Raw genomic sequence first — 27,817 nt, 5'->3', positions numbered from 1 at the left:
ACAGCAGCAAAAAAGGCTCAAAACAAAGCATGGGGGATATTCCGCCGATATCCTACCACGACCAACCTTATAGCCTTTAAATGCTTACGAGCCAAAGCACGCTATATCCGCCGTCAGAGTCAAAAGGAATCGTGGATCCGTTTTACATCATCCATTAACCAGTCTACCAACTCTAAAGTAGTCTGGGATAAAATCCGGAAAATGAAGGGAAAATATACATCCCACCCTTCTTCAATCCTAGATTATAATGGATGCACTATTGCAGATCCAACTGCAATAGCCAATTCTCTTGGGGAAACATTCTCTAACATCTCTGCAACATCTTCTTATTCCCCAGAGTTCCTGGTCCTGAAACATAAATTCGAAAAACAGGCACTTAATTTTAAGTCTAAGAGCGTCTATCCCTACAATGGGGCATTCACTATGCAGGAACTGAAAAGAGCCCTCACTCTTTCCAAAGCAAGTGCTGTTGGACCAGATGGCATCCATTATGAAATGATTAAACATCTTTCACCAAAATCTATGGATTATCTGCTCTTTCTATATAACAGAATCTTTATTGAAGGGCAGTTTCCGGATTCCTGGTGCAAGACAATTGTTCTTGCCTTTGCTAAGCCAGGAAAGGATCCAAAAGTCACTACCAATTATCGTCCTATTGCTCTGACTAGCTGTCTGTGCAAAATCCTGGAGAGAGAATGGTTAATTCTCGTTTAATATGGTACTTAGAATCAAATGACCTTCTCTCCAACATCCAGTGCGGCTTTGGACCATCTTATTAGTTTCCAGTCTAATAAGATGGTCCACTTTGGACCATCTTATTAGACTGGAAACATCCATTCCAGGATGCTTTCCTAAAACGTTAACACTTGGTGTCAGTGTTCTTTGACATGGAGAAAGCGTATGACACAACTTGGAGATTTGGCATCTTAAAAGATCTGCATAGTCTTGGTCTTAGAGGGCAGCTCCCCATTTTTATTAAAAACTTTTTAGCCAATCGATCTTTCCAAGTTCGTGTGGGATCCTCACTCTCTCGTTCCTTCAGCCAAGAGGAGGGAGTACCACAAGGATCTGTATTAAGTGTCACGCTTTTGCCATCAAAGTAAATTCCATCACAGAACAACTTCCTCCAACTGTAAACAGTGCCCTCTATGTTGATGACTTTAGCATATTTTGTCAGTCATGCAACATGAGGGTTATTGAAAGACAACTGCAGAAAGCCATTGATCGCCTCAACTCCTGGGCACTTGCTAATGGCTTCAGGTTCTCACCGGAGAGGACCGTTTGCGTACACTTTTGTCGTAAGCGTAATCATCCTGAACCTGAATTAAGGCTCGGACAAAATGCTATTCCAATAGCAGTGGACACAAAATTCTTGGGACTCGTATTCGATAAAAAGCTGACCTTTTTGGATCACATCCATGAACTCCGCACAAAGTGCACAAGAGGGCTGAATATCCTGCGCTCTCTTTCCTCAATATCTTCGGGTGCGGATCGATGCACCCTACTACGCATCTACCGTGCACTTGTACGATCCAGACTAGATTACAGGTCCCTGGTATACAATTCGGCCAGAGACGGTGTACTTCGATGGCTGGATCCTGTCCATCATCAGGCACTCCGTATCGCTACTGGAGCATTTCGAACATCTCCTGTCCAGAGCTTATACGTCGAAGCAAACGAACCACCATTATCACTTCGACGTAAGCTGTTGTCTCTAAAGTACGCCTTAAACCTGAAATCCCTGCCAGACCACCCTACGTGGCCATTCATTTTTGAGCCACGATGGGAAAATTTGTATAACACCCGTAAGACAGCCAATCGTCCTTTTGGTATTCGTCTCCAAGAGCTACTCAAAGAACTTAATATCAAGGTAGATAAGGTTGCCCAAACACCAAAGCAACCCCTTCCACCCTGGCTTGCTCATGGCCCGGCATGTGACTTGTCCCTTAGAAATTGAGGAAAGTCAGACACTCTATCATCTATCTACCTGCAGCTTTATTCAACACACCAAGCTGAACATTCTGACTTCGCGCCAGTTTACACAGACAGTTCGAGGTTGGAATCATATGTGGGATCTGCTGCTGTCTTTACAGACAGCACTACATCAGAGCAGATTCTCTCTGAATGCAGCATATTTACTGCAGAGCTGCACGCTATAGAGTTAGCCTTGGATCACATTAGTAAATGCCAATACCAACGGTTCATTTTATATTCTGACTCTCTCAGCGTTTTACAGGCTTTAATAACTGTGAGATATAATTCTCATCCAGTTCTGTCTAGCATTCAGCAGAAGATTCACTTCCTCCGTGAACGTGAATATGACATCCGCTTCTGCTGGATTCCTAGCCACGCTGGGATTAAGGGAAATGATTTGGCTGACACCGCAGCCAAATCAGCAATTCCCAATAATAATCGCTGCCTGTCAGTCCCCTATACAGACTACAGGCAATTAATACACAAAAAGATACACTCCCAATGGAAGGATTCGTGGAATAGACAGACTGCAAATAAATTGTATCATATAAAGCCTGTAATCGAACCGTGGCAGTCTAGTCTGCGCAGGAATCGTAAGGAGGAAGTTGTTCTTGCCCGGACCCGCATAGGACATAGTCATTTGACTCATTCGTTTTTGCTGAAGGCTGATGACCCTTCTATGTGTGAGTCCTGCGGCCCAATTTTATCCATGAGACACATTTTAATTGATTGTCCAGATTTTAGTAATATCCGTTTTACCGCTTTTAATCATCTGACTGAGCCGTATACACTCAGTCAGATTTTATCCGATAATGACAATGTGTCTGCTGTTTTTAGCTTTTTAAAATCAATAAATATTTTTGCTCGTGTATAAAAATTACATTTTTCTTTTATACCTTTTATACATTTGTTATACCTTTTGACATAGTGACATAACTAATCAGGTCACTGAAAGTTAAAATTTTTTTTTATAAATGACCTGGTCTTGGCACATTATAGCCTTAGTAGCCAATGCTCCAATAAAATCAAAACAAATCAAACCTTCCTTAAAGAACTAATCATGTGTGAATGTAAATGCAAAATACCTATTCATTTTGTCAGCAACCTGAACAAGATAATTAACAGTTAAACCATCAATATCAAGTGAACCAATGTGATTCATTGCCTTCCTTCTAGTGTTTACTTAAGTAATGAAGCCGTTGCTGTTTTTCATTGCATCCTCTGCCAAAGATGTCTCATAATCTGCCTTCGCCTGTCTAACATCTTTTGTGACTTGAATACAGACCAGCTTATATCTACCATAGGCTTCTGTGTTGCCTGTTAATTTATATGTATCCCATGCATTTTTCTTCCCTGCCACAAGTCTCATAAATGCTTCTGACATCCACTTAGGTCTTGAACAGTATTTCTTAATTAGTACGACAAGTCTAATAGCTTGTATGATTATTTCCTTGCATGCTTCACATGTAGAATTTACTGAAGGTGACATCGTCCATTGGTCCCACTGTATTGGATTTTAAAACTGTCTGAGACCACTGTAGAAACCTTAACAAAAGCAAAAACCCTTTCCTTTACCCTTGATAGTGGTTACATCTTTAAATAAATCCCACATCAAAACACTGTGATCACTGCCGCTTTATCTGCAGATTCTTAATGTCTGAGGAATCACTGATAATCAGATCAAAAGTATTGCCCTCTCCTTTTGCCTCTCCAGTATACTTCTGTAGAAAACAGTGATACAGTAAATCGTGTGCGTGCGTGCGTTCATTCGTTCCAGTATCTGGAATGTTAAAAATCCTCCATCATAAGACATTCTGGCTTATTGGCCCAGTTTTTTTTTCTTCTCTGTACAGTTGTTTATTGTACTGATCACAATCATTAGGTTTATAACACACTTTTATTCTCATTTTTGCTTTCCCAGTGCTTATGTCCCACCAAACTGACTCAACATTGCACTGGCCACTCATACCTACTGAAAGCACAACTTTAGATTTTATATGCTTCTTAAATAAGAGCATAATCCTTCCCTCTTGCTGTACTGGAAACCACACTTGACAAAGTGACTTACAATTTTGTACTATAGGCTAGAAAAATTACAAAAACACAAACATGGAAAATCCCAAGTTTGGAGGCAAGCAGCCTAACAGGACATGAGAGTCTTATGGTCCCACATCTCCACCTTCACACAATTTCCAACTCCCTGCACTTACATTGTGTGTGTGAGGGACCATATTCTCTTTGACTACTGCATCTGCACAGACATCAGAGGAATTGGAAAACATGGAATTGGAAATAGGAGAACTAAGAAGAGGAATGGAAACAGGATTAATCGATACCAAATCCCATTATACAGCCTTTGAAAATTTTGCCACAGCAGACTTCAAAAAAAGGAAGTCACTCCTGACATGGTCGTAAAAGTGAACAGAACCCTTAAAGAAAACTAGTGTAATGCAAGAACAGAGTAGGATACCAACACAGGAAGGAAATAAAAAATGGTTAAACTTCAGAACTCTTACCTTACCTGGCGTCTCCGTAGCCAGGTGGGAAGGAGCAGCAGTGCGTAGCACACGCTTCTTGATTAGACCGGGGTTCGAGCCCGTCACCACCAAATATGGAGGATGCGGAAAGGTCAGGGAATGACCACCGCATATCCTGGAGCGATATGGCCTTAGTTGCTAATGCTCCTAAAAACCAAATAACAAACAAACAATAACAAAGAACTCTTACCCATGGATCTTTGCAACATGGAGCAATGGAGAGGCTTAGCTTCTCCTACTGCTTCACAGTGATTGGATAATTTATTCCTTCACATAATTTTGTTTCCTTTTTTAAAACTAGTGATAAGGGGAAGAAAACCCCTAAACCGTTTATTTCCCAATAAACGGTTTAGGGGTTTTCTTTACCCCCCCCCCCTATTGGGACTGGTTTAAATCAGGAAACGATTTTTTCCCTTTTACCACTGGTTTAAAATTACACACAGGAATAGATCATCCAATCAGTATGAAGCAGGGCACCAAGCTAGATGTGCCCGCCAGATATAATGTACAGTCCTGTGATAAGTCCCCCAAGGCTGCAGCTACAAATGATTCCAAACCTATGATAGAGGACAGACAAACACAACATGGAAGGAAAGTAAATTAAACAATGCAGAAACTGACAGTGACCACACAATGATACATTACTCATGACTATGAGAAATGATTATCTTATCAAAAATGAAGGCACCACAATCAAGAAAACTGAGTTTAGGCAGAAAGCAAAAAACTAAACTTCAAGGAAAGGCACAGCACCAGCAGAACCAAAGAAGACAAAAGAAGAAACTATGAACCCAGGAAATGAATAGGACGCAAGAATAATGACAAAACCAAAAGAAGTGCATAAGAAAAAGTAACAAGGAAAACTATATCACCTGACTTACTACTGCAATGACGCCTTTCCCAGAGTCTCCATCACAAGTGGTAAGTCCACATTAATGTCTACCTACCAAGGCTACCAAAAACATACTTAAAGAGAAGAAAAGACCACTTCACCCAAGAAGAGATAACAGAAAGAAACTAATGCCAACTACTGAATTATTAGTGACAAGGACCACAACAGGAATAATAAGACGTCTGGCCTTAGTGCAAAACTAAGACAGGATGTAATACAAGATGCTACCAGGGTACGATTACACGCTAACCTGAGGCAGGATGACTGCTGACCTGGCTCTCTTGCCAGCAAGTGGGATATATCACACTGTACTGCCAAAAACTTACCTCACTCTTACTACCTCCTTTTTAATAGAAAAGGCTTCCTTGAATTCCATGATGTCTATCCCCTTTCTCCCACCTGTATGTACACTATATCCTACTCCTTTCTTTCTGAATTGGCACCTCTGTAGCCAGGTAGGCAGGAGCAGCAGTGCATAGCACGCTTCTTGATTAGACCGGGGTTCGAGCCCGTGACCACCAAATACGGAGGATGCGGAAAGGTCTGGGAATGACCACCGCATATCCCCAGAGCAATATGGCTTTAGTTGCTAATGCTCCTTAAAATAACCAAATAACAATCTTTCTGAATTAATTTTCATTTATGAATTTCTTCAGTGACAAATTGCCACTGGGAGCGTCCCAATGTAAATGGCCCATCTCCTCTTGGAAAGGATGGGGGTGCTGGATTGTACACATGATTACTACTCCAGTGGCTAATAGGCCAGTTGACAATACAACAACAGGACTTGACACTACGCTGCACAGACTAGCATTGACACACAAATGACTGGCTTTGCCTTAAGACCACAGCATAGAAGATATAGCAGCCATGGAGGAAACCATGGGTGCCAAGTACAATTTACACTCATACATGCATATACGCATAATCTTTCTTTACACATTGTAATCTTCACATTCAAATTCTGCATATCTTATATCTGAGTGATGCCACATCTCTGATACCCCCACAATGTCTGCATTTAATGACTTGACCAGCACTTAAAATTCATCAAATTTAATTGCTATGCTCCTAGCATTGGTCTATGTGCAAGTATACATGCACTCGTTCTTACTCTTAGTTACCCTGCAAGTAAATACAGCCCATGTGTTTACTTGTTCCGTGATGACTCACAGCAGGCCTTAAAATCCTTGACACCTTGCTTTGCTGGCTGCTGCACATTCCGATAGAAGCAGTTAAAGAATCACCTTCACCTCTGCCTGCAGCTATTGTTAATCTATGTCTGTGTATCCCCCCTCATCCAACCAGCAGTTTTACAAACCACTTAACGCTGCCTCGACAGCATCAGCAAATATTCTTGTACCCTTTCTATAAAAGTGGATCCTATCACTGTAGAAGCAGTCTCTCCTGTTAACAAGCACAAACCATGCTAAGAAAAATTCTACCCCATGAGTTCACAATATCCCCAGGGCCAAAATGATTGACATCATGTACTCCCTCCAGTCGTGTCTGGGCAAGTGCCAAAGTGTACAACAATATCACTCTTTTTGCCCTTAAAAGATGATATTTGTACATACCCTGGGCCTATTCAACCTCCTTGCACAACATATTTCCCATTTCTCTGACAATAACCATCTTCTGTGAGACCAGTGCATTCTGCTTTGAAGATTGCCACTGTGTTGCTTGATGCACAAGTATTAGCTCTGGCATTGAGTTGGGCAGCTGAGAGTGAGCTTGATGGGCCTCTCATAAACACTCATTAGAACACTAAGTTGCCACCTAATTTCTTCACACACTCTACACCAAACATACACAAAGACATCCCCCACCCCTTATTTGTGTCATATCCTGTTCCAGAAAGATCCACAAACAAGCAGCATATTTCATTAGGTTTTGGTTCATAAGAGAATCATCCACTTGAATTCTCCCACGAGCCACAGCACTCCTGCTTCTTTGGGCCTGTTGCTTTTCTGCTCTGGTCTGGGGCATAATTTCCATTTAAATTCAGTTTAATTTGAAAATACTCCACCAAGCTAATATATTCCTAAATGAAATAATAACCACCATATTAAATTCTGCATCTGTTATGTCTGAGTGACACTACATGTGTAGTGACATCTGTAGTAACACAACATTCTAGTGATATCCCTACAATGTCCACATTTGATGCCTTAACCAGTACTTCAGGTTTATTGAATTTATTTACTATGCTCATAGCATTAGTGTACATGCACGTATACATACATCTGTTCTTATTCACTATTACTCTTCTACAGCCCATGTATTACATTTTCCATGAGGACCTCCCCCCCCTCACTCCCAGGTGCCTTGAAATTCCCAACAAGTTGCTGCATGTTCCTATAGAAGCAGTGCAAGAATCACTTTCACCTCTGCTCACAGCTATTTTTAATCTATTAGTCTGTGTATTGCTCCTGGCTAACAGTTTTCTGACCCACCTAACACTGCCTAAATAGCATCAGTAAATATTCTTACACCCCTTCTATTTAAGTGTGCTCCATCCCTTTAGAAACAGTCTCTCCTATTAACAAGCACAGACCATGCTGAGAAAAATTGTACTCCATAAGCTTTGCACAGTCTCTTGACAATCAGTTGACCCAAATTGATTGTTAAGGCTCTCCTATTGTGCCTGAACAGTATTGCAGACACTTTCAAAATTAATCTTGACGTAACGTTTTCTCAACATTGCCCTGTGCTTGTTTAGTAAGTACTTAAATCTATTCTATAATATCATTAGTGCCAATGTGTGCAACTTCAACTTTTTTTCCCTGCCAGACATACCCTGCTCCTATTGAACATATCCTTTTTGCATAATATATTTCCCATTTCCCTGAAAATAGAGTCACCAGCAATCACTACCTCCTATCAGACCAACACATTCTGCCTTGAGGACTGTTGCTGTGTTGCCTGATCTCTGTAATCTCTGGTGTTGAGGTGGGGCAGCTGGGAGCTTGATGGGCCCCCAGTTTAATTCCTTCAAGGGCATCCACTCTGTTCTTCAAGCTTTCATAAATTCCATCACAATGCTGTTTCACACCTAATTTCCTCACATTCTTTCCACCAAACACACACAAAGACTCCCCTGTCCCCATCTTTGGCTGTATTATATCCCATCCCAGATAGAGCTGCAAAAATCAAACAAGTAGCAAATTGTCAAATCCCACAGCAAGCAGGAGTGCTGTGGTTCTCCTCCGAGCCACAGCTAGCTGTGTGATTTCTATTTAAATTCAATTTTATTTGATTAAACTACACTAAACTAATCGATACCTAAATGCAGTAAAAGCATTACTCTATTCAATGGTTATGCAGGAATAATATGAATTACGCTAACAAATTTATGTTATTATATATGTATATATTACACTATCAAGGTTACGTTATGTGTACTACGCTTTTACTGTTGCTTTCATAAGGTTATAAATTATTATAATAGATAATAAATTGATGTATTAATTAAGTTTTCAGTTCTTTGCTCAGCCACATCACTCCTACCACTTTCTGTTTAAATTCCATTTAATTTGAGAAAACATACTAAACTAATAGACACCTTAATAATACATGTTATGCTAGCAATTTAATATATTATTATTATTATTATTTCTCCCTGATTGGGGTTTCCACCTCATGACAGGGATTGTTACCAAGTACACAGGGTGGTGGTTGTTGTTATGTCTGGTGTTACTGTTGGTCGAAGAACTCTCTGACTATCCTACAGGTGTTCAGGATTGCGACTTTCTGAAGTTCCTTGTAGGTGTTTGCTGGGAGACCTATTGCTGCTAGACTGTTATGTAGGGTCTTTGGCACCGTGCCTGTGGTTGGCACGATGATCGGGGTGGTCGTTACTTGTTGCATATGCCACATCTCTTTGATCTCCTGTTTTAAGTTCATGTATTTCCTGATTTTTTCCCCATGGGTTTTCTGCAGGTTGCCAGTGTTGGGTACCACTATATCAATCAGATAGGTGCCATTTTTATGGCACGGTCCCAGTACAGTTTGTGGGTTGGGGACTCTAGTACTGCTTGGGGTTTGTACTTGTAGTACGGTACACTTTCTTCGATCAACTGGTATTTCCTTGCTAACTTCTGATGTATTATCTTGGCTACTGAACACGCAGTCTGGGTGAACACCTTGCATCCCGCAGTGATGTGTTGGATCGTTTCTGAGGCCAGGTGGCATCGTCGACATGTGTCGTTGAACACTCCGGGCTCCTTGGCGATGTATTTGCTATAGTTCCTGGTGTTGATTACCTAGTCTTGGATGGCAAGCATGAATCCTTCAGTCTCGGGGAAGAGTGTCCCACTTGTGAGCCATGCATTGGACGCAATTTTATCTATGTGATCTTGATGGAGATCATTGTAGTGTCTGCCATGGAGTGTCTTCTCTGCCCATCTTTCTAGCTTCGTTTGTACCTCCTGGTTTGGGGGGGGGGGGACTCCTTGCTTAGGTTGAGTGGGGTATACCTCTTGTCTATCTTCCTTATGGCCTGGTGGAGTGCTGCTGTGTGTTTCTGGAAGTAATCCTTCAGGTTAACTATTGCTGTCTTCTGTTGCTCAATGTGGTCATCAGGCCCCCTTCCTCCTCCTTCCCAGGCAATTTTCAGTCTCTCCATGGCAGATTTCGGGTGGTGTTGGCGGCTCTTGGTCATCATTGTCCTTGTCTTTCTCATGATATCCTGTAGCTTGGTGTTAGTCCAATCTATGACCCCGAAGGAGTATGTTAGCACTGGGACTGCATAGGTGTTTATGGCTTTAACTGTGTTCCCTCCATTCATCTTTGCTTTCAGCAGACTTCTGAGTCTCTGATGGTATTTTTTGGTCAGGCAGGCCTTAATTTCCTTGTGCTGTAACTGCATCATCCCCAGGTATTTGTAGGCCTCTCTCTCTCTGCCATGGCTTCGATCTCTTTACCAGTCTGCAGCTGGTAGTTTCAGTTGACTAATTTTTCCTGCTGCAATCTGTGGGTCTTGCATTTGTCTAGACTAAATTCCATCCTAATATCATTGCTGAATTCTTCGGTAATCTGGAGTATTTGCTGAACATGCTTCTCAGTTCCTGCGTAGAGCTTGATGTCATCCATGTACATCAGGTCGGTGAGGGTGTACAGGTTCTTCCTTCCTTCTTTGAGGTTATATCCGTACTTGCTACTGTTGAGCATGGTGGATAGCAGGTTAAGTGCTAGACAGAACCACAATGGGCTCAGGGCATCTCCCTGAAAGATTCCTCTCCTGATGGTGATTAGCCTGGTTGTGATGTTTTCGACCTTAATGGTGGTACTCCATTTCGCCATCATTTCTCCTAGGAAGTTTGTCACTATCGGATTGGCTTTGTACTTGTTCAGCGTCTCTATTAGCCAGCTAAGAGGCATGGAGTCAAAGGCCTTGCGGTAATTGATGTAGGCTGTGTACGTGTTGTTTTTTTGTTTTTTTTTTAGGAGCATTAGCAACTAAGGCCATATTGCTCCGGAGATGTGCGGTGGTCATTCCCTGACCTTTCCGCATCCTCCGTATTTGGTGGCTCATGGGCTCGAACGCCGGCTAATCAAGAAGCATGTGCTACGCACTGCTGCTCCTGCCCACCTGGCTACGGAGGCGCCGTATGTGTTGTGCCGCTTCTTGTAGGCTTGCTCCATAACCGTGGCATCTATGGTTAATTGCTCCTTTGCTCAGCCGCTTGCATCCTTTCTGCTGTTCAGCCATTATTTTCTGGCAAGTATCTTCCTGGTTATGCAGCTAGTCAGGATCTTATTATTATTATTAGCCATATGGTGCAAGGAAGCCTGAAGCTTATGCTGCACCAGCCAAAAGAAAAAAAAAAAAATTCTGAATTACCCCGAGAGAGATGTAGAAGCTAATCACCAAGAAAGAGAAGAATGATGAGATATCCAGCTCAGGATCCTGGGTGTGCCAAGCCCATACTCACCAGATGTCAGCCCCTGGGGTTGTGTGTGTAACTTTATTAACATATTATGTTAATAAAGCTATGAATTAATTATAATAGATGATAAACTTATCTATTAGTTTAATTATCTTAGCTAACAAATATTGTTTTATCTCATGCATACCCATAGGACTTTCAGTTCCAATCCCAGTTTTCTATTATCTCCTTTAATGGTAAATTTTATTCAATTTAATCAATATTTCATAAGCTAATTTCAGATATAAAAAAAAAAATTAGTCTTACTAACAAAAAACTAAAATATAATAAAATACAAGTATGTTATTGGTAAAACTGTTATTAAGACAACAGAAATGGGTATGGCTCATGCATACCCATTTCTTTATTTCTTTTCAGCAGAGAAATTACCATTTCTTTTGGTCATTTCTCTGCTGAAAGCTCCTGATCAGTAGCAAAGGAAATGTCCATGTGGATGAATGGATTGGTAACATTAGTATTAGCATTAAATTAAACACAGACAAATATGTTTCTACCAAATTGTGCCCCCTAGGCATACATACATATCACTAGTCAGCATTATGAATGTCGTAATCAATCAATTATTTCAATTATGCCCATCACTGACAAAAACCTATGATAAGTTTAAACTTGTGATAGGTTTCTGTCAGTGATGGGCATAATTCTGTTTAAATTCAATTTAAACAGAAGTCAATGAAATCACTAAGTGGGTGGGGGCAGGAATTAGACAAGGCAGATTATACAAAGTCTTTGGCTGAGAGTGCAAAGAAAAGTAGTAAAGAACTTTTAAAACTGTAAATCACTGGGACTGACAGAATCTAACACATTTAACAGATGATAAGATACACCAGAATATAAGTTATGCCCAGGTTTTAGAAGGAACATTTTAGAAAAAATATTTTACCAAATTCACAAGTAAAAGTATTGTTTTCTTAGTTGGAGGAGGGCAGAAATATCTTTCAGCTGCTGTTTCCATGTTCTTTGACATACATACAGTAAATCCTTGATTTAACGGACCCCGATATAACGGATTTCAGATATAACGGACTGAACAAATAATAATACAGTAATGTATATATTAATCTCGACCATATTATTTTTTTTAGGTTATACAAAACTTCAGTGTTATTATTAATTAAAAATTAATAATAATTACCTATTTCCATTATTGTTTTGATAATAATCTACTTTTATTTTTATAATCAAATTCAGGAAATTGTTTTTTATTCTTTTTGAAAACATGTTCAAATAGTTGTTTTCCCAGATAGAACATGACCAGATTTGTGAGCTGAACATGACTCTGGACACTAAATTGCAGGTCTACCGACTTGCTTTGTTTTGTTCTCAGTCTGCCTCAAACTATCGTGCTGTCAGGTTGTATACAGAGTGTTTCTGTGATTTCTGAATTTTGACTTTATTTATTAAATAATTTTGCAATCCGTACAGTTTAAAATGGCATCAAGTGATAGAGGGGTTAAAAGAAAGCTTGTGAACTTAAATGTGGCACAGAAATTAGAACAAGGCGTCTCAGTAGCACGTGTTTGTGAAATTTACAGCGTAAAAAAACAAACTGTTTCTGATATCCGTAAATCAGAGGCCAAATTACAACATAATTTTATATTGTACAGTACTGTATATTGTATTAAAGCTTTTTTTTTTTTTTTTTTACATTAAGAACAATAAAAAATGACCCTCGGGTTACATTCGATTTAACAGACTGTCGGCATTAATGGAGGACACCCCTTCTTTCCTATTAGTCCATTAAATCAAGGTTTACTGTACCAAGGCATTGAGAGAAGGAGCCTGTGAAAAAAAAAAAAAAAAAGTTCCAGAATCTGCCGACAGGGGTAATATGGTGCTGTACAAGAGGAAAGACATGACAAAGTACCAACAAATAAAAAACTAACACAAACCTTAATGAAATTACAAATTTTTATTTGTGCTCTTTGCAAAAAACAGAAAGAAACTGGACTAAACTGCCAGAGGAAATGGTTTAACAGCTCCAAACTCACTCACAGTTTACTCCTGATGGGCAATGACGTCACTGATGGTGGAGTTGGTTTTCGATGTGATTACCATTGTTCTGCACCAGAAACTGCATTCAATGCACAGTGTGCTCAACTGCAGAATGCAACATCTCGAGTAATGTTCTGCACATGCTGCATTACATTGGCCTTTAAGATAGCCAGGTTAGCGACATTTCCTCGACACACATTGGCCTTCAGGTGACCCCACAGCCAAAATTCACACAGTGTAAAGTGAGGCGAACATGGTGGCCATATAATGGGAAACAAACAACTAATGACTCTTTCTGCAGTAAAGCGATGACGGAGAAACTGCTGTACTGGTCGTGCAATATGAGAAGCCCTATCTTGCATAAAAATTCTCATCCAGGCATTCTCTTTGCTGCAGTTGAGGAATAATAAAACTGCTCAGCATGTGATGATATCTTTGTGCTGTAATGGAACAGATGGCTTCTCCTGCTGATTGCAATTCCTTGAAAAAGTATGGCCCTAGGATGAAATTTGAGGTCACACCACACCAGACTAATTTTCGGTGAGTGCAGTGGGATTTGCTGAATAGCATGCGGTGCTTCTAAAGCCCATATTCCGCAGTTTTGAGTGTTTACAGTCCCATCGAGATAAAAATGGACCTCATCTCCTCAAAGAATGTTCCATGGCCAGGCATCGTTCACTTCCATTCTGTCCAAAAATGTTTTGTGCATAGTGTACATATTGTTTTGGGAGAGGGCGCCACCGGTGGTTTCCCACAACTGCGCAAATGCCATTCGTTTTTCAGAATCATCTCTTTGCAGCTGCTGTCTAATCTTGTATGGATAATAGTGGATTAGTTTCCAAAGAATTTTCCACACAGTGGAATATGGGACATCCAATTGCCTCGCTACTCCCCATGTGCTGCTCTGCTACTAGTTCCAGCAGCTGTATCCTACGATCAGTCGACGATAGCCATTGCAACTTCCTCTGTTATCTGAGGTGAAACAGGCTTCCTTCCTCTTCCAGGCTTAACAACAAAGGACCTAGTTTCCTTCAATTTGTTAATCATTGTTCCAACTGCCACAGCTGATAAAGGACCTTGACGTAAGTTCTTACATTAGCATTAGCATTAGTAGAGGCATTTGATGCAAGAAAGCAAGCTTATGCAGCATCAGCCAAAAAATAAAAAATAAATAAATAAATAAAAAAAAAAAAATAACCACTTCACCCCTCTGTTCGTTCGAAATACCTGTCCAGCTGAGCCTTAAACTTATTTAGGCTATCAACTTCCACGACAAGGAATGGAAGTCTGTTCCACCAACCAACCACCCGCTGGCTAAAGGCAAATTTCCGCAAGTCTATTCTACATCTGTCTTTCCTCAATTTGAATTTATGCCCTCTCAGGTGATTATTCTGAGCAAGAGGAAGAATCCCATCAGCATTGAGCATGCTCAAACCATTCAAGGCTTTATACACCTCTAACAGATCACCTCGCTGGTGCCTAGTCTCCAGAGACTGTAATTTGCAAAACTTAAGCCTTTCTTCATAAGAGCACCCCTTTGTTCCATTCACTACTCTTGTTGACCTTCTCTGTACTCATTCCAGCAGCTCTACATCTTTCTTGAAATGAGGCCTCCAGGCCTGTATACAGTACTCTAGGTGTGGTCTGACCATTGCCTTATACAAGGGAATAATCACCTCCTTATCCCTGCTAGAAAAATTCCTATATATCATTGATAATACATCATGAGCTACTCTTGCAGCCCGTCTGCACTGTTCAGAGAACTTCATATCTGCCTGCACAACCACCCCAGGTCCTATTCATTCTCTACCACTGTCTGTGTAGTACCACAGAGTTGATATGTTGCTCTGGGGTTGCTGTTTCCCATACGTAGTACTTTACATTTGTCAACGTTAAACTTCATTTGCCACCTCTCAGCCCATATGCTCAACCTTTCCAGATCCTGTTGCAGCAGCAGCAGCAGCATAGTGTCAGTAGTGTCCTTGACAACCCTGCCAACCTTCGTATCGTCTGCAAACTTGGACATTAAGCTTGGTATACCATCATCAATATCATTTATAAATACAGAAAACAATAATGGACCCAATACTGAACCCTGAGGGACTCCACTAATAACATTAGTCCACGATGAGCAGTATCCATTGATTACCACTATCTGTCTTCTCCCCCTCAACCACCCCTTTATCCATAGCAGCAATTTGCCTCCAATGTCACACTGCTCCAATTTGTGCAGCAGTCTTCCATGTGCAACGGTATCAAAAGCCTTTCTAAGATCCAAGTATATAATATCAAAGTTATTCCCTGCATCCAGTTCTTTTGTGACTGCATCATAGTATCCAATCAAATTGGTCAGGCAAGACTTCCCCATAACAAAACCATGCTGTGTCCGAGCTATAACTGAAGTGTTGTCTAGATGATCCTGCAGTGCTTCTTTAACCAGTGCCTCCATTAATTTTCCTGGAACAGAAGTTAAACTCACAGGTCTATAATTCCTCGTGTCAGCCTTTGATCCTCCTTTGTGAATTGGGGTCATATTTCCAGTCCATGGTTACTTCCTTTGCTGCCTCCTTTGATATAACTGGCTAGATCCCATCCACCCCAGGTGCCTTTCTTGTGTTTATCTTCAACAATTTCTCCTCCACTTTACTCTCAGTTATTACAAGGTTATCTAGCTTACTGCCAGAGTTGAATACACCTCTGGCATTCCCCTCGCTGAATAACTCCTCATGTGTGAATTTTGATGCAAAATATTCATTTAGTTTGTTAGCTACCTGAGCAGGATCATCAACAGTTGACCCATCGATATCAAGTGGACCAATCTGATTCATCCCCTTCCTTCTAGAGTTTACATAAGTAAAGAACTCTTTGTTGTTTTTCTTTGCATCCCTTGCCAAAGATATCTCGTAATCTGCCTTCGCCTGCCTGACCTCCTTTGTAACTTGGTTACAGATCAACTTGTATCTATCATAGGCTTCTGTGTCACGTGTTAATTTGTATGTATCCCATGCATTTTTCTTCTGTGACATCCATTTAGGCCTAAACCTTGAACAATATTTCTTAGTTGGTATGTAAAGCCTAGTAGCTTACAAGATAAGTTCTTTGAATGCTTCCCATTTTCAATTTGCTGTTGGTAACATCATCGGTTGGTCCCAATGTATAGAATTTAAATACTGTCTCAGTCCATCGTAGTCGCCTTTACGAAAGCAATAACCCTTCCCTTTACCCCTAATGGTAGTTACCTCTTTGAGTAAATCCCACTTCAGCACACTGTGATCACTGCCACCTAGTGGTACATTTATCTGCAGATTCTTAATGCATGAAGAATCACTACTGATAATCAAATCAAGAGTATTACTCCCTCTAGTTGCCTCCCAAACATGCTGCTGAAGAAAAAACAATCATCCAATAAATCCACCAAAGCCTTGCTAGTGTGTGAGTGACCAGCCCCCAAATTCCAGTCAATATCTGGGAAATTAAAATCCCCCATTATAAGACTTGCTGATTTACTGGCCCACTCTATTTCCCTGTACAGCTTCTTATTATACTCATCAGAGTCATTAGGCCTATAGCACACTCCTACTCTCAATTTTGATCTCCCAATGCTTATGTCACACCAATCTGACTCGATACTGCACTGTCCAGCGATGCCGACTGGCTTCACTTCCTTGGATTTTATGTATTTCTTAACTAATAGCATAACCCCTCCTCCCTTCCTATCCTGTCTGTCCTTTCTGTAGACATTGTACTCCGCAAATTCCAGTTCTGCATTCCTTATATCTGTGTAACACGTCTCTGAAATCCCAACAATATCTGCCTTTGATGTTTTGAGCAATACCTCAAATTCATCAAATTTATTTACTAAACTCCTAGCATTGGTGTACACGCAAGTATACATGCACCTGTTCTTTTTCTTAGCTACCCTAACACAACCCATGTGTTTACTTGTACCCCAATGATTCCCAGCAGTCTCTGAAATATCCTGCATCTTATTTTCCAGGCTGCTGCTCATTCCAATAGAAGCAGTGCAAGAATCACTTTCACCTCTTGCAGTGGCTACTGTTAATCTATTAGTCCTTGTATCCCCCCAATCTAGCAGTTTTCCAACCCATCTAACACTGCCTCGATAGCATCAGCAAACATTCTTGCACCCTTTCTATTTAAGTGTATCCCATCCCTGTAGAAGCAATCTCTCCTGTTAACAAGTACAGACCAGGCTGAAAAAATTCTACCCCTTGAGCCTTTTACAATCTTTCCAGGGCCGAATTGATCGACAGGGCTCCCATCATATACTCCCTCCTATCGTGTCTGTGCAGAATTGCAGACACTTTCAAATTCAACCCTAATTCACGGCTTTTTTCAACAGTGACCTGTACTTTTTAAGTAATTCCGCCAGTCTCCTACTCTTAATATCATTAGTGCCAACGTGTACAACGGCATCAACCTTTGCCCCTGGCAGACATACCCTGGTCCTGTTCCACCTATCCTTTTTACAAAGCATTTTTCCCGTTTCCCTGACAATAGAGTCACCAACAACTACTAGTTCCTTTGGGACCAGCGCATTCTGCCTTGGGGGGCTGCCGCTGTGTTGCACAATGACTAAGTGCAAGCTCTGGCATTGGTGTGGGCAGCTGAGAGCTTGATGGGCCCCTCACTTTTAATCCTTCGAGGGCATCCACCCTGTCCTTCAAGCTCTCATATAGGCCCATATCAACGCTGAGTTGTTGTCGTTTCATTTCCTTACACTCCTTGCATTGCACCCAAACAAAGACATCCCCCATGGCAGTATCATGGCCCATACCCGACTGCTCCACAAACATCAAGCAAGTAGTGCATTTTAAAAGGAATAGCCTAAATTTACGCAGAGCAGCTGCTGCATTGTATCCATTAACGTAGAACTTCACAATTAAAGTGCGATCAAGCAGAGTGAGATGAATTGTTAACAGTAAACTTACAAAATACACTTGCAATGTTTGCATTGTGCCTTTATAGCTCTCTGCTGCTGGGAAAATTAAATTAACTCAGATTTATGCAAAATTTCTGCTCTCTTAGCTACCTTATTTTTTAGTTTGGATTTAAAACTTTAGTGCAATTCGGTTTCTTTCTTTTTTTTTTTGCAAAGAGCACAAATAAAAATTTATTATTTCATTAAGGTTTGTCTGAGTTACTTATTTGTTGGTACTTTGTCATGTCTTTCCTCTAGTACAGTGCCATATTATCCCCTGTCGGCAGATTTTGAAATTTTTTTTTTCACAGGCTCCTTCTCTCTGTGCCTTGAATAGTTTACTTACTGATTTTGGTGGCATTCTGCTTATTACCTAGAGGTACAGAGAGCTCTGAATAGGGATACTTTAATTATGGCCACCCTATATATGAAGCAAACATTGTACAAAAATACTGTACTGCATGAAACACAGCAATGTGAGCTACTAAAGAATCATTTTATCTCTCTACTGATCACTCATTGATTTATAGAAGGGACATATTTCTCAAAGGTCATAGAAAAGGTCAATCCAATGATTACGCCGACCGGGCTAGCCGAGTGGGTAAAGTACCTGCCCGGCAACCCAAAGGTCGCGGGTTCGATTCCCGCCTCGGGCTTGGATCAAAGTACTGCAAAAACCTTGGGAGGTGCAATATGGCCACAGAAGCCGATGCGCCAACAACTACCAAATCAATCAAATCAAATCCAATGATTACTAATACCAGCAATTGAGAATGATTGTAGAACATGTAGACTCAGTAGAAAGAAGCAGGGCTGTTGAGGGGCTATTATTCTCTTATATATTGAGGGTAAAGCATTACTATGCTTTTTCTTGTTGCACAATAATGCCCCTGCTCTTTCTGCACTTGTTATGAAGAAAAACATGTCACTGCAAATCAACCATTCACCCTACTCCCTCTAGCACCAGCAGACTTCTTCCTCTTTCCCAAGGGGGGAACTGCCCTTAAAGGAAAGAATTTTCAGGATGTTGAGGACATAAAGAAAACCGTTACTGCTGAACTGAATATCATCTCTTTGGACACCTTTGCTGACTCATTTAAGAAACTTTTAGAATGGTGTAATAAGTGCACTTAATAAGGTGGTGATTACTTTGAATAAAATAAAACCATTTTTGAGCTCCTTCACTTTGTGTTTGTTTATAGTACCAGTCCAGGAATTTTATTGCCACATGTCATATATATATATATGTTTTGTTTTTTTTCTTCACTTTTCCACTTCTTAGGATTGAATTAGCAAATTAACTTCTGAACATGATAATAATGACACCTACTATATAATCAAACTAAAAATAAAAACTCTCCATTGCTAATGTGGCATGCAATATTTTTTTTTTTTTTTTTAATTTTTAACTTTTAAAATTTTTTTTTTTTTTTTTTTTTTTTTAATTTGTAAATTAAATCACATCTTCCCATGTACCTTTCCCCACCAGTATGCTCTAAATGATGTTAATATTTTCTGTTTTCATTTTGTTGTACTATGAATTACAAAAAATCAGTTTTTTTGTTTTGGCATTTAACACACATTCTAGGTGAGCCAAAGTGCTTTTTCTTCCTTGCTCTTTAGCATTAGCATTAGCATTAGTAGAGGCATTTGATGCAAGAAAGCAAGCTAATGCAGCATCAGCCAAAAAAAAAAAAAAAACCACTTCCCCTTCACCCCTCTGTTCGTTTGAAATACCTGTCCAGCTGAGCCTTAAACTTATTTAGGCTATCAACTTCCACGACAAGGGATGGAAGTCTGTTCCACCAACCAACCACCCGCTGGCTAAAGGCAAATTTCCGCACATCTATCCTACATCTGTCTTTCCTCAATTTGAATTTATGCCCTCTCAGGTGATTATTCTAAGCGAGAGGAAGAATCCCATCAGCATTGAGCATGCTCAAACCATTCAAGGCTTTATACACCTCTATCAGATCACCTTGCTGGTGCCTAGTCTCCAGACACTGTAATTTGCAAAACTTAAGCCTTTCTTCGTAAGACTACCCCTTTGTTCCATTTACTAATCTTGTTGCCCTTCTCTGTACTCGTTCCAGCAGCTCTACATCCTTCTTGAAATGAGGCCTCCAGACCTGTATACAGTACTCTAGGTGTGGCCTGACCATTCCCTTATACAAGGGAATAATCACCTCCTTATCCCTGCTAGAAAAATTCCTGTATATCATCGACAATACACCATGAGCTACTCTTGCAGCCCGTCTGCACTGCTCAGAAAACTTCATATCTGCCTGCACATCCACCTCCAGGTCCCTTTCATTCTCTACCACTGTCAGTGTAGTACCACAGAGTTGATACGTTGCTCTGGGGTTGCTGTTTCCCATGTGTAGTACTTTACATTTGTCAATGTTAAACCTCATTTGCCACCTCTCAACCCATCTGCTCAACCTTTCCAGATCCTGTTGCAGCAGCATAGTGTCAGTAGTGCCCTTGACAACCCTGCCTACCTTTGTATCGTCTGCAAACTTCGACATTAAGCTTGATATACCATCATCAATATCATTTATAAATACAGAAAACAATAATGGACCCAACACTGAGCCCTGAGGGACTCCACTAATAACATTAGTCCACAACGAGCAGTGTCCATTGATTACCACTCTCTGTCTTCTCCCCCTCAGCCACCCCTTTATCCACAGCAGCAATTTGCCTCCAATGTCACACTGCTCCAATTTGTGCAGCAGTCTTCCATGTGCAACAGTATCAAAAGCCTTTCTAAGATCCAAGTATATAATATCAAAGTTATTCCCTGCATCCAGTTCCTTTGTGACTGCATCATAGTATCCAATCAAATTGGTCAGGCAAGACTTCCCCTTAACAAAACCATGCTGTGTCCGAGCTATAACTGAAGTCTTGTCTAAATGATCCTGCAGTGCTTCTTTAACTAGTGCCTCCATTAATTTTCCTGGAACAGAAGTTAAACTCACAGGTCTATAATTACTTGTGTCAGCCTTTGATCCTCCTTTGTGAATTGGGGTCACATTTGCACATCTCCAGTCCATGGGTACCTCCCCTGAGTCCAAGGAAGCTCTCATAATTATGGCTAAGGGTATGCTTACTTTCTTTGCTGCCTCATTTTAATATAACTGGATAGATCCCATCCACCCCAGGTGCCTTTCTTGTGTTTATCTTCAACAATTTCTCATCCACTTTACTATCAGAGATTACAAGATTCTCTAGCTTACTGCCATAGTTGAATACACCTCTGGCATTCCCCTCGCTGAATAACTCCTCATGTGTGAATGTCGATGCAAAATATTCATTTAGTTTGTTAGCTACCTGAGCAGGATCATCAACAGTTGACCCATCGATATCAAGTGGACCAATCTGATTCATCCCCTTCCTTCTAGAGTTTATATAAGTAAAGAACTCTTTGCTGTTTTTCTTTGCATCCCTTGCCAATGATTTCTCATAATCTGCTTTCGCCTGCCTAACCTCCTTTGTAACTTGGTTACAGATCAACTTGTATCTATCATAGGCTTCGTGTCATGTGTTAATTTGTATGTATCCCACGCATGTTTCTTCTCTGCCATATGCCTCATTAGTTCATCTGACATCCATTTAGGCCTAAACCTTGAACAATATTTCTTAGTTGGTATGTAAAGCCTAGTAGCTTCCAAGATAAGTTCTTTGAATGCTTCCCATTTTGAATTTGCTGTTGGTAACATCATCAGTTGGTCCCACTGTATAGAATTTAAATACTGTCTCAGTATATCGTAGTCGCCTCTACGAAAGCAATAACCCTTCCCTTTACCCCTAATGGTAGTTACCTCTTTGAGTAAATCCCACTTCAGCACACTGTGATCACTGCCACCTAGTGGTTCATTTATCTGCAGATTCTTAATGCATGAAGAATCACTGCTGATAATCAAATCAAGAGTATTACTCCCTCTAGTTGCCTCCCGAACATGCTGATGTAGAAAACAATCATCCAGTAAATCCACAAAAGCCTTGTTAGTGTGTGAGTGACCAGCCCCCAAATTCCAGTCAATATCTGGGAAATTAAAATCTCCCATTATAAGACTCTCTGATTTACTGGCCCACTCTATTTCCCTGTACAGTTTCTTATTATACTCATCAGAGTCATTAGGCCTATAGCACACTCCTACTCTCAATTTTGATCTCCCAATGCTTATGTCACACCAAACTGACTCGACACTGCACTGTCCAGCAATGTCCACTGGCTTCACTTCCTTGGATTTTATGTATTTCTTAACTAATAGCATAACCCCTCCTCCCTTCCTATCCAGTCTATCCTTTCTGTAGACGTTGTACTCCCCAAATTCCAGTTCTGCATTCCTTATATCTGTATGACTCCACGTCTCTGATATCCCAACAATATCTGCCTTTGATGTCTTGAGCAATACCTCAAATTCATCAAATTTATTTACTAAACTCCTAGCATTGGTGTACACGCAAGTATACATGCACCTATTTCTATTGTTAGCTACCCTAACACAACCCATGTGTTTACTTGTATCGCAATGACTCCCAGCAATCTCTGAAATATCCTGCATCTTGTTTTTCAGGCTTCTGCTCATTCCAATAGAAGCAGTGCAAGAATCTCTTTCACCTCTGCCAGTGGCTACTGTTAATCTATTCATCTTTGTCTCCCCCCAATCTAGCAGTTTTCCGACCCACCTAACACTGCCTCGATAGCATCAGCAAATATTCTTGCACCCTTTCTATTTTAGTGTATCCCATCCCTGTAGAAGCAATCTCTCCTGTTAACAAGTACGGTCCAGGCTGAAAAAAATTCTACCCCTTGAGCCTTGCACAATCTTTCCAGGGCCGAATTGATCAACAAGGCTCTCATCATATACTCCCTCTTATCGTGTCTGGGCAGAATTGCAGACACTTTCAAATTCAACCCTATTTCACGGCTTTTTTTCAACAGTGACCTGTACTTTTTAAGCAATTCTGGCAGTCTCCTACTCTTGATATCATTAGTGCCAACTTGTACAACTATGTCACCTTTTGAAATGATATCTGCTCTACAACGTCATCAACCTTTGCCCCTGGCAGACATACCCTGGTCCTGTTCCACCTATCCTTTTTACAAAGCATGTTCCCCATTTCCCTGACAATAGAGTCACCAACAACTACTAGTTCCTTTGGGAACTAGTAGTTGTCCCATACATGACAGCTGTGGTGAGATTAAACAGCCTTCTAGTGAGGCTGTTTAATCTTGTTATACAGCTTTGGTTTCCCCAGTTTCACAGAAACTGCATGTGAACTGCTGACAAAAAACATGGACAAATGCCATGCAATCATCTGACCAGTAGTGCTGCAGTCCTATGTGTAGCCAGTAAGCAAAATAAATTTTGCCACCCTAAATGTTGAATACTGATAAGCGTTAACTAATCAGAAAATAATATCAAAAAAATTTCGGCATCCTCTTGAACTGTCACCCGTAAGCAACCCTTACCTTGCCTACTCACTTGCAGCGGTCCTGTATCTGACCCTGAAAATTACAAAAAATATGATAAAAGCCATTCTTCATTATTACTATCGCAGTTGCTCTCCTTTGTTTTTTTTTTTTTTTTGCTCAGTATTTTGAAATTGAGTTTAGCAAATCATAATTAATAAAAACACCATTTTCAATTCAGTAAAAAAGCTAAAAATTAATTTTTTAGCCCTACTTTTTTGTTTTAATTATAAATTAAAATACCATGCAAGGAGATTGATTCCATTTAGAGCACAAGTAACAGAGGGTTTAACAGGGAAATTAATATATATATACCTACCAATCAATAAATTTTCCCCTTAACTAATATCAGCACCTACAGTAATCACAAGGGCTACTGCTATCTAGAAGAATATAATTAAATGCCAAATTGAAAAGGTAACTCTTAAAATGAGAATTAAGAATTTGACATATGAAAACATTTGTCTCTACTTTAAAAAAATCAATAATGAAATAAAATTAATTAATTAGTTAAAAGAAAACAGTTTTGCGGATGAGGAGGGAAAATAGTAAGAGATATTAAAATATGTTTTAAAATGATGACTAAATGAAATAAGTGCTTATCGTTAAATTTGAATCAGTGAATTAAGTGTTAACAGTAATACATGAATAATAACAAAGCAAGTCAGTAATATAAATAAGGAACTGTGCAATTAATTTGATTAAGAACAATATAACATTCTTTAAACTAATAGCTAAAGTTACTCCTTCAGCAGAGAAAAAAAAATGTCCTTTTGTCTATATTATTGTATATGGAAAATAGAAAATTAATTAGTCAACCTAACACAGAGGGTGTTAAATTAACATCAGGATCATTAGAGGTTGTTTAAGGTTAACTGTGTGTCTTGTTAGAGAACCTGGTAGAGTACCTATACTTTTGGCACCAAATGAGGTTCCTCTGAATGCTGACACCAGCAGATAATAATGCAGACTGCCAGTGTGTGGACTTAGAGGAGGGGAGAAAGAACAGGAACACCTTGGCAAAAGCTGTACCCGGAATATCTACTCAGCCTGTCAGGCCCTAGGAATATGCAATTCCTCTGAACAAATCTACACTAAAGATGTCTTCCAAAGATCTTAAGACAAAATAGGAACCTGTATTTTTGTTTACTGTGAATGAGTTGGCAGTCTAAAATTCATATCGTGTCTATTTAGATTGATGGAGATACTGTTTTAAGAAAGGGAGTGTAGCTGGCTTCACTGGAGTGGGCTACCAGCTCAATTTGGTGGGTCCTCCCAACACAATCCATTTCATGTCCCACTCAGAGACATCTGAGGAGGCATTTTGTTTGTCCAGCATATACCTTTTGGTATTGTATGGGATGCAGTATATGGTGTTGGAGGGATTAGAGGACACAGAATTAAATTTAACCCTCAGAGAAGAGGCTGATTCAAATTAAGTTATTATACCAAATTTTCCATCAATCTGTGAAGTTTCTCTAAAACTATACCAGGTATGGAAGAACCATGTATGGGGCTCTTGACCCGATGTTCATGGACCTGATTAAAAACAGTTGTTGTGGCACTTGCAGTAATCTATGCATTGAGGATATGTATTCTTCTTGAATAGGTCCACAAATTTCTGCAGATCTTCTCCTTTAGACTTCTTACCATTAATACTGAAAAACTGATCTAACATAGGAGCAGATGACACCTTTCATTTTGATGGAAATTTCAAGTTCTGCCTTTGCTACACTTTTGGGTGTCTTATATAAGGACCTTTCCAAGAACGTTGTGCCTAGTAATTAAGATATCCAAGAAAGTAACTGACAGTTGGACTCTCTCAAGTTTAAACTTAATGGCTGGGCAAATGCAATTGATAAACTCATAAAATTCATATTATTGCTTTGTAACAATGTGGCATGATTTGTGTTCCTTACTATTAATTCCATGCCATTCACATGATAGAGTTTCTTCCTTTTATTTACCCTGCTGGGATTGGCATTTAAAGTATAAAATAGATATGCTATAGCAGAAGTGAGGATTATATCTATTATATGATGTGAAATGGTTCTATAATTTAAAGATTGACTTTAAATTATGATAACTGATTTTTTGTAGTTATAAACAAAGTATTAGAAGTTATAGTTATCATATAGTATATACTAACACTTCTATTCTTATTTTACAGGTTGATTTTGTTATTAAGGAGGCAACAAATCTGGAAAACTTGGCAGTATTGTATGAAGGGTGGACACCCTGGGTGTGAAATTTACAAAATGCCTCCTGCGAGAGGCTGCAGCTTTATCTACGTATTGAGTGGATGGTTTGCTTGACATAACAGCTAACAGATGGGCAGAAACATCTGCATGCCATCATTCCCTGATGATTGAGGGTGCTTGTTATTGTCATTTTGTCCTGCCACCACTCTGCCATCATCAACAGAAGAGCACATCAGGTGCAGGTGCATCTGCACAACACAGCCAGCAACCCTCCTGCGCCCCACCTTCGCTCCAAGTGTGAGGGTAGCCATGGCAGAAAAGGGGGGCTAAGTGTGTGAATACCACACTGCAACAACTTGGTATTCAAGATGAGGTTCTTGAAAAGAAGGAAGTCTCCAGTCCTGACATTCATTTTTGTTTATAACAATTTTTTTTTTTTTTTTTTTTTTTAATTTTAAAATATATAATTTTTTTTTAAATACATGTGAGAATATATTTTAAAAATTATACATTCCATTCAGGCATAAAGATATGTCGGATGGATAAAATAGGCTGCTTCTCCCCCCCCCCCTCCTGATTGTGAACAAACTTTTGGAGCCTCATCTTATTTTTGTCTCTTAGGGGTTTTTTTTTTTTTTTTTTTTTTTTTGTGCCATCTAAATGTACTTAGGTTTTTCATCAATGATGTATACATTATGCTTTTTCAATTTGATATGCTATATGAATTTTTTTTTTTTTTTTTTTTTCAATAGCCATGCTATGAGTATGAAAATTTAGTTATTTGGTAAGTGTTTTTTACATAAACATGCAAAACTGTTCTAATAACTTTTCATTCAGCTCTTATTTGATGAGGATCTGATTTCATTATGTATATTACAAAATTTATTAAATTGTCAAGAGAAAGGCAAAAATTGCATTAGTTTGTTTTTCGTGTTGACTGGAATGAAAATCAATGTCATGAGAAGAAAACGCTACTTCTAACTGTACACTGAATTCAAGGATTGAAAAAAAAAAAGTACAGTATTACAAGGAGAAGCAAAACTACTAAGTGCTGTCTTTCCATGAGTTAAAACAAATATCTTTTTATAACTATGACTTGAACTAGTGGAAGGGTAAAATAGAAATACATTATTAGAAAACTACTGGAAACAAATGTTTGGTTATCAAGTTATTCAAAATGCAAATCTTATTGAAAAATATATTTAATTGCATTCTGATGTGTGTGTGCATGCATGCATGCATGCATTAGCCCACACAAAGGCATACTAATATGGAGAGAAGGAATATTTTACAGCACTGGTATGTCTGTATAGTTAAATAGGGATATCTTCAAAATTATAACATTAAATTTTTTTAAAAAAGTGAGAATGGAGGGAAAACTTAAAAATCTTTTTTTTTATTTTGGCATATTAAGCTGCATAACTGTACTGAATGATTTACAAACTTATGAACCTTTAATTTTATTTTGTTTGTGTGGAATAAATATAGAATTATTTCATTTTTATCTAATTCTCTAGAAATTGTCCTTTATAAACCATATTCAGTTGCTGTTATTATCTTTTTTTTTTTTTTTCTTCTTCATTTTTAATCTCGTTTGCATCTGTAAGAATTGTGAATGTATGGTGTTGAATATATTTAAAGAATGGTTTTAATGAAAAATATGTTTATACATGTTGCTGATGTGCTACATAAGAAAATTTTAAGATTATAATTGGCAAAGAATGGAAGTATTTAATGCGAATGCTTTGGAATGTTTGCAGAAATCACTGTCTCCTTTTTATGCTTTTTTTCCTGTAGCTGCTAAAAATGCTGTTTATGTACTTTCAACAATTGTAATAAATTT

At 39.4% G+C, this 27,817-nt stretch overlaps 1 protein-coding gene across 1 annotated transcript in view; it reads left to right on the top strand.

Moving 5' to 3' along the window:
- nonC (serine/threonine-protein kinase Smg1) overlaps nucleotides 1-26,535 on the top strand; it is a 1,411,261-nt gene extending 1,384,726 nt beyond the window's left edge. Inside the window, exon 74 of the mRNA XM_090378365.1 lies at nucleotides 25,944-26,535. Coding sequence (XP_090234491.1) covers nucleotides 25,944-26,021 — 78 coding nt within the window. The 3' untranslated portion in view covers nucleotides 26,022-26,535. The remainder of the gene's footprint in view (nucleotides 1-25,943) is intronic.
- The last annotated feature ends 1,282 nt before the right edge of the window (nucleotides 26,536-27,817 follow it).

This window comes from Mastigoproctus giganteus, chromosome 7, assembly GCF_048544385.1.
Source record: "Mastigoproctus giganteus isolate SK-2022 chromosome 7, ASM4854438v1, whole genome shotgun sequence".
Lineage (NCBI taxonomy): Eukaryota > Metazoa > Arthropoda > Arachnida > Uropygi > Thelyphonidae > Mastigoproctus > Mastigoproctus giganteus.
The sequence above is the reverse complement of the archived record's forward strand: the minus strand, read 5'-3'. Positions and strand labels throughout refer to the sequence as shown.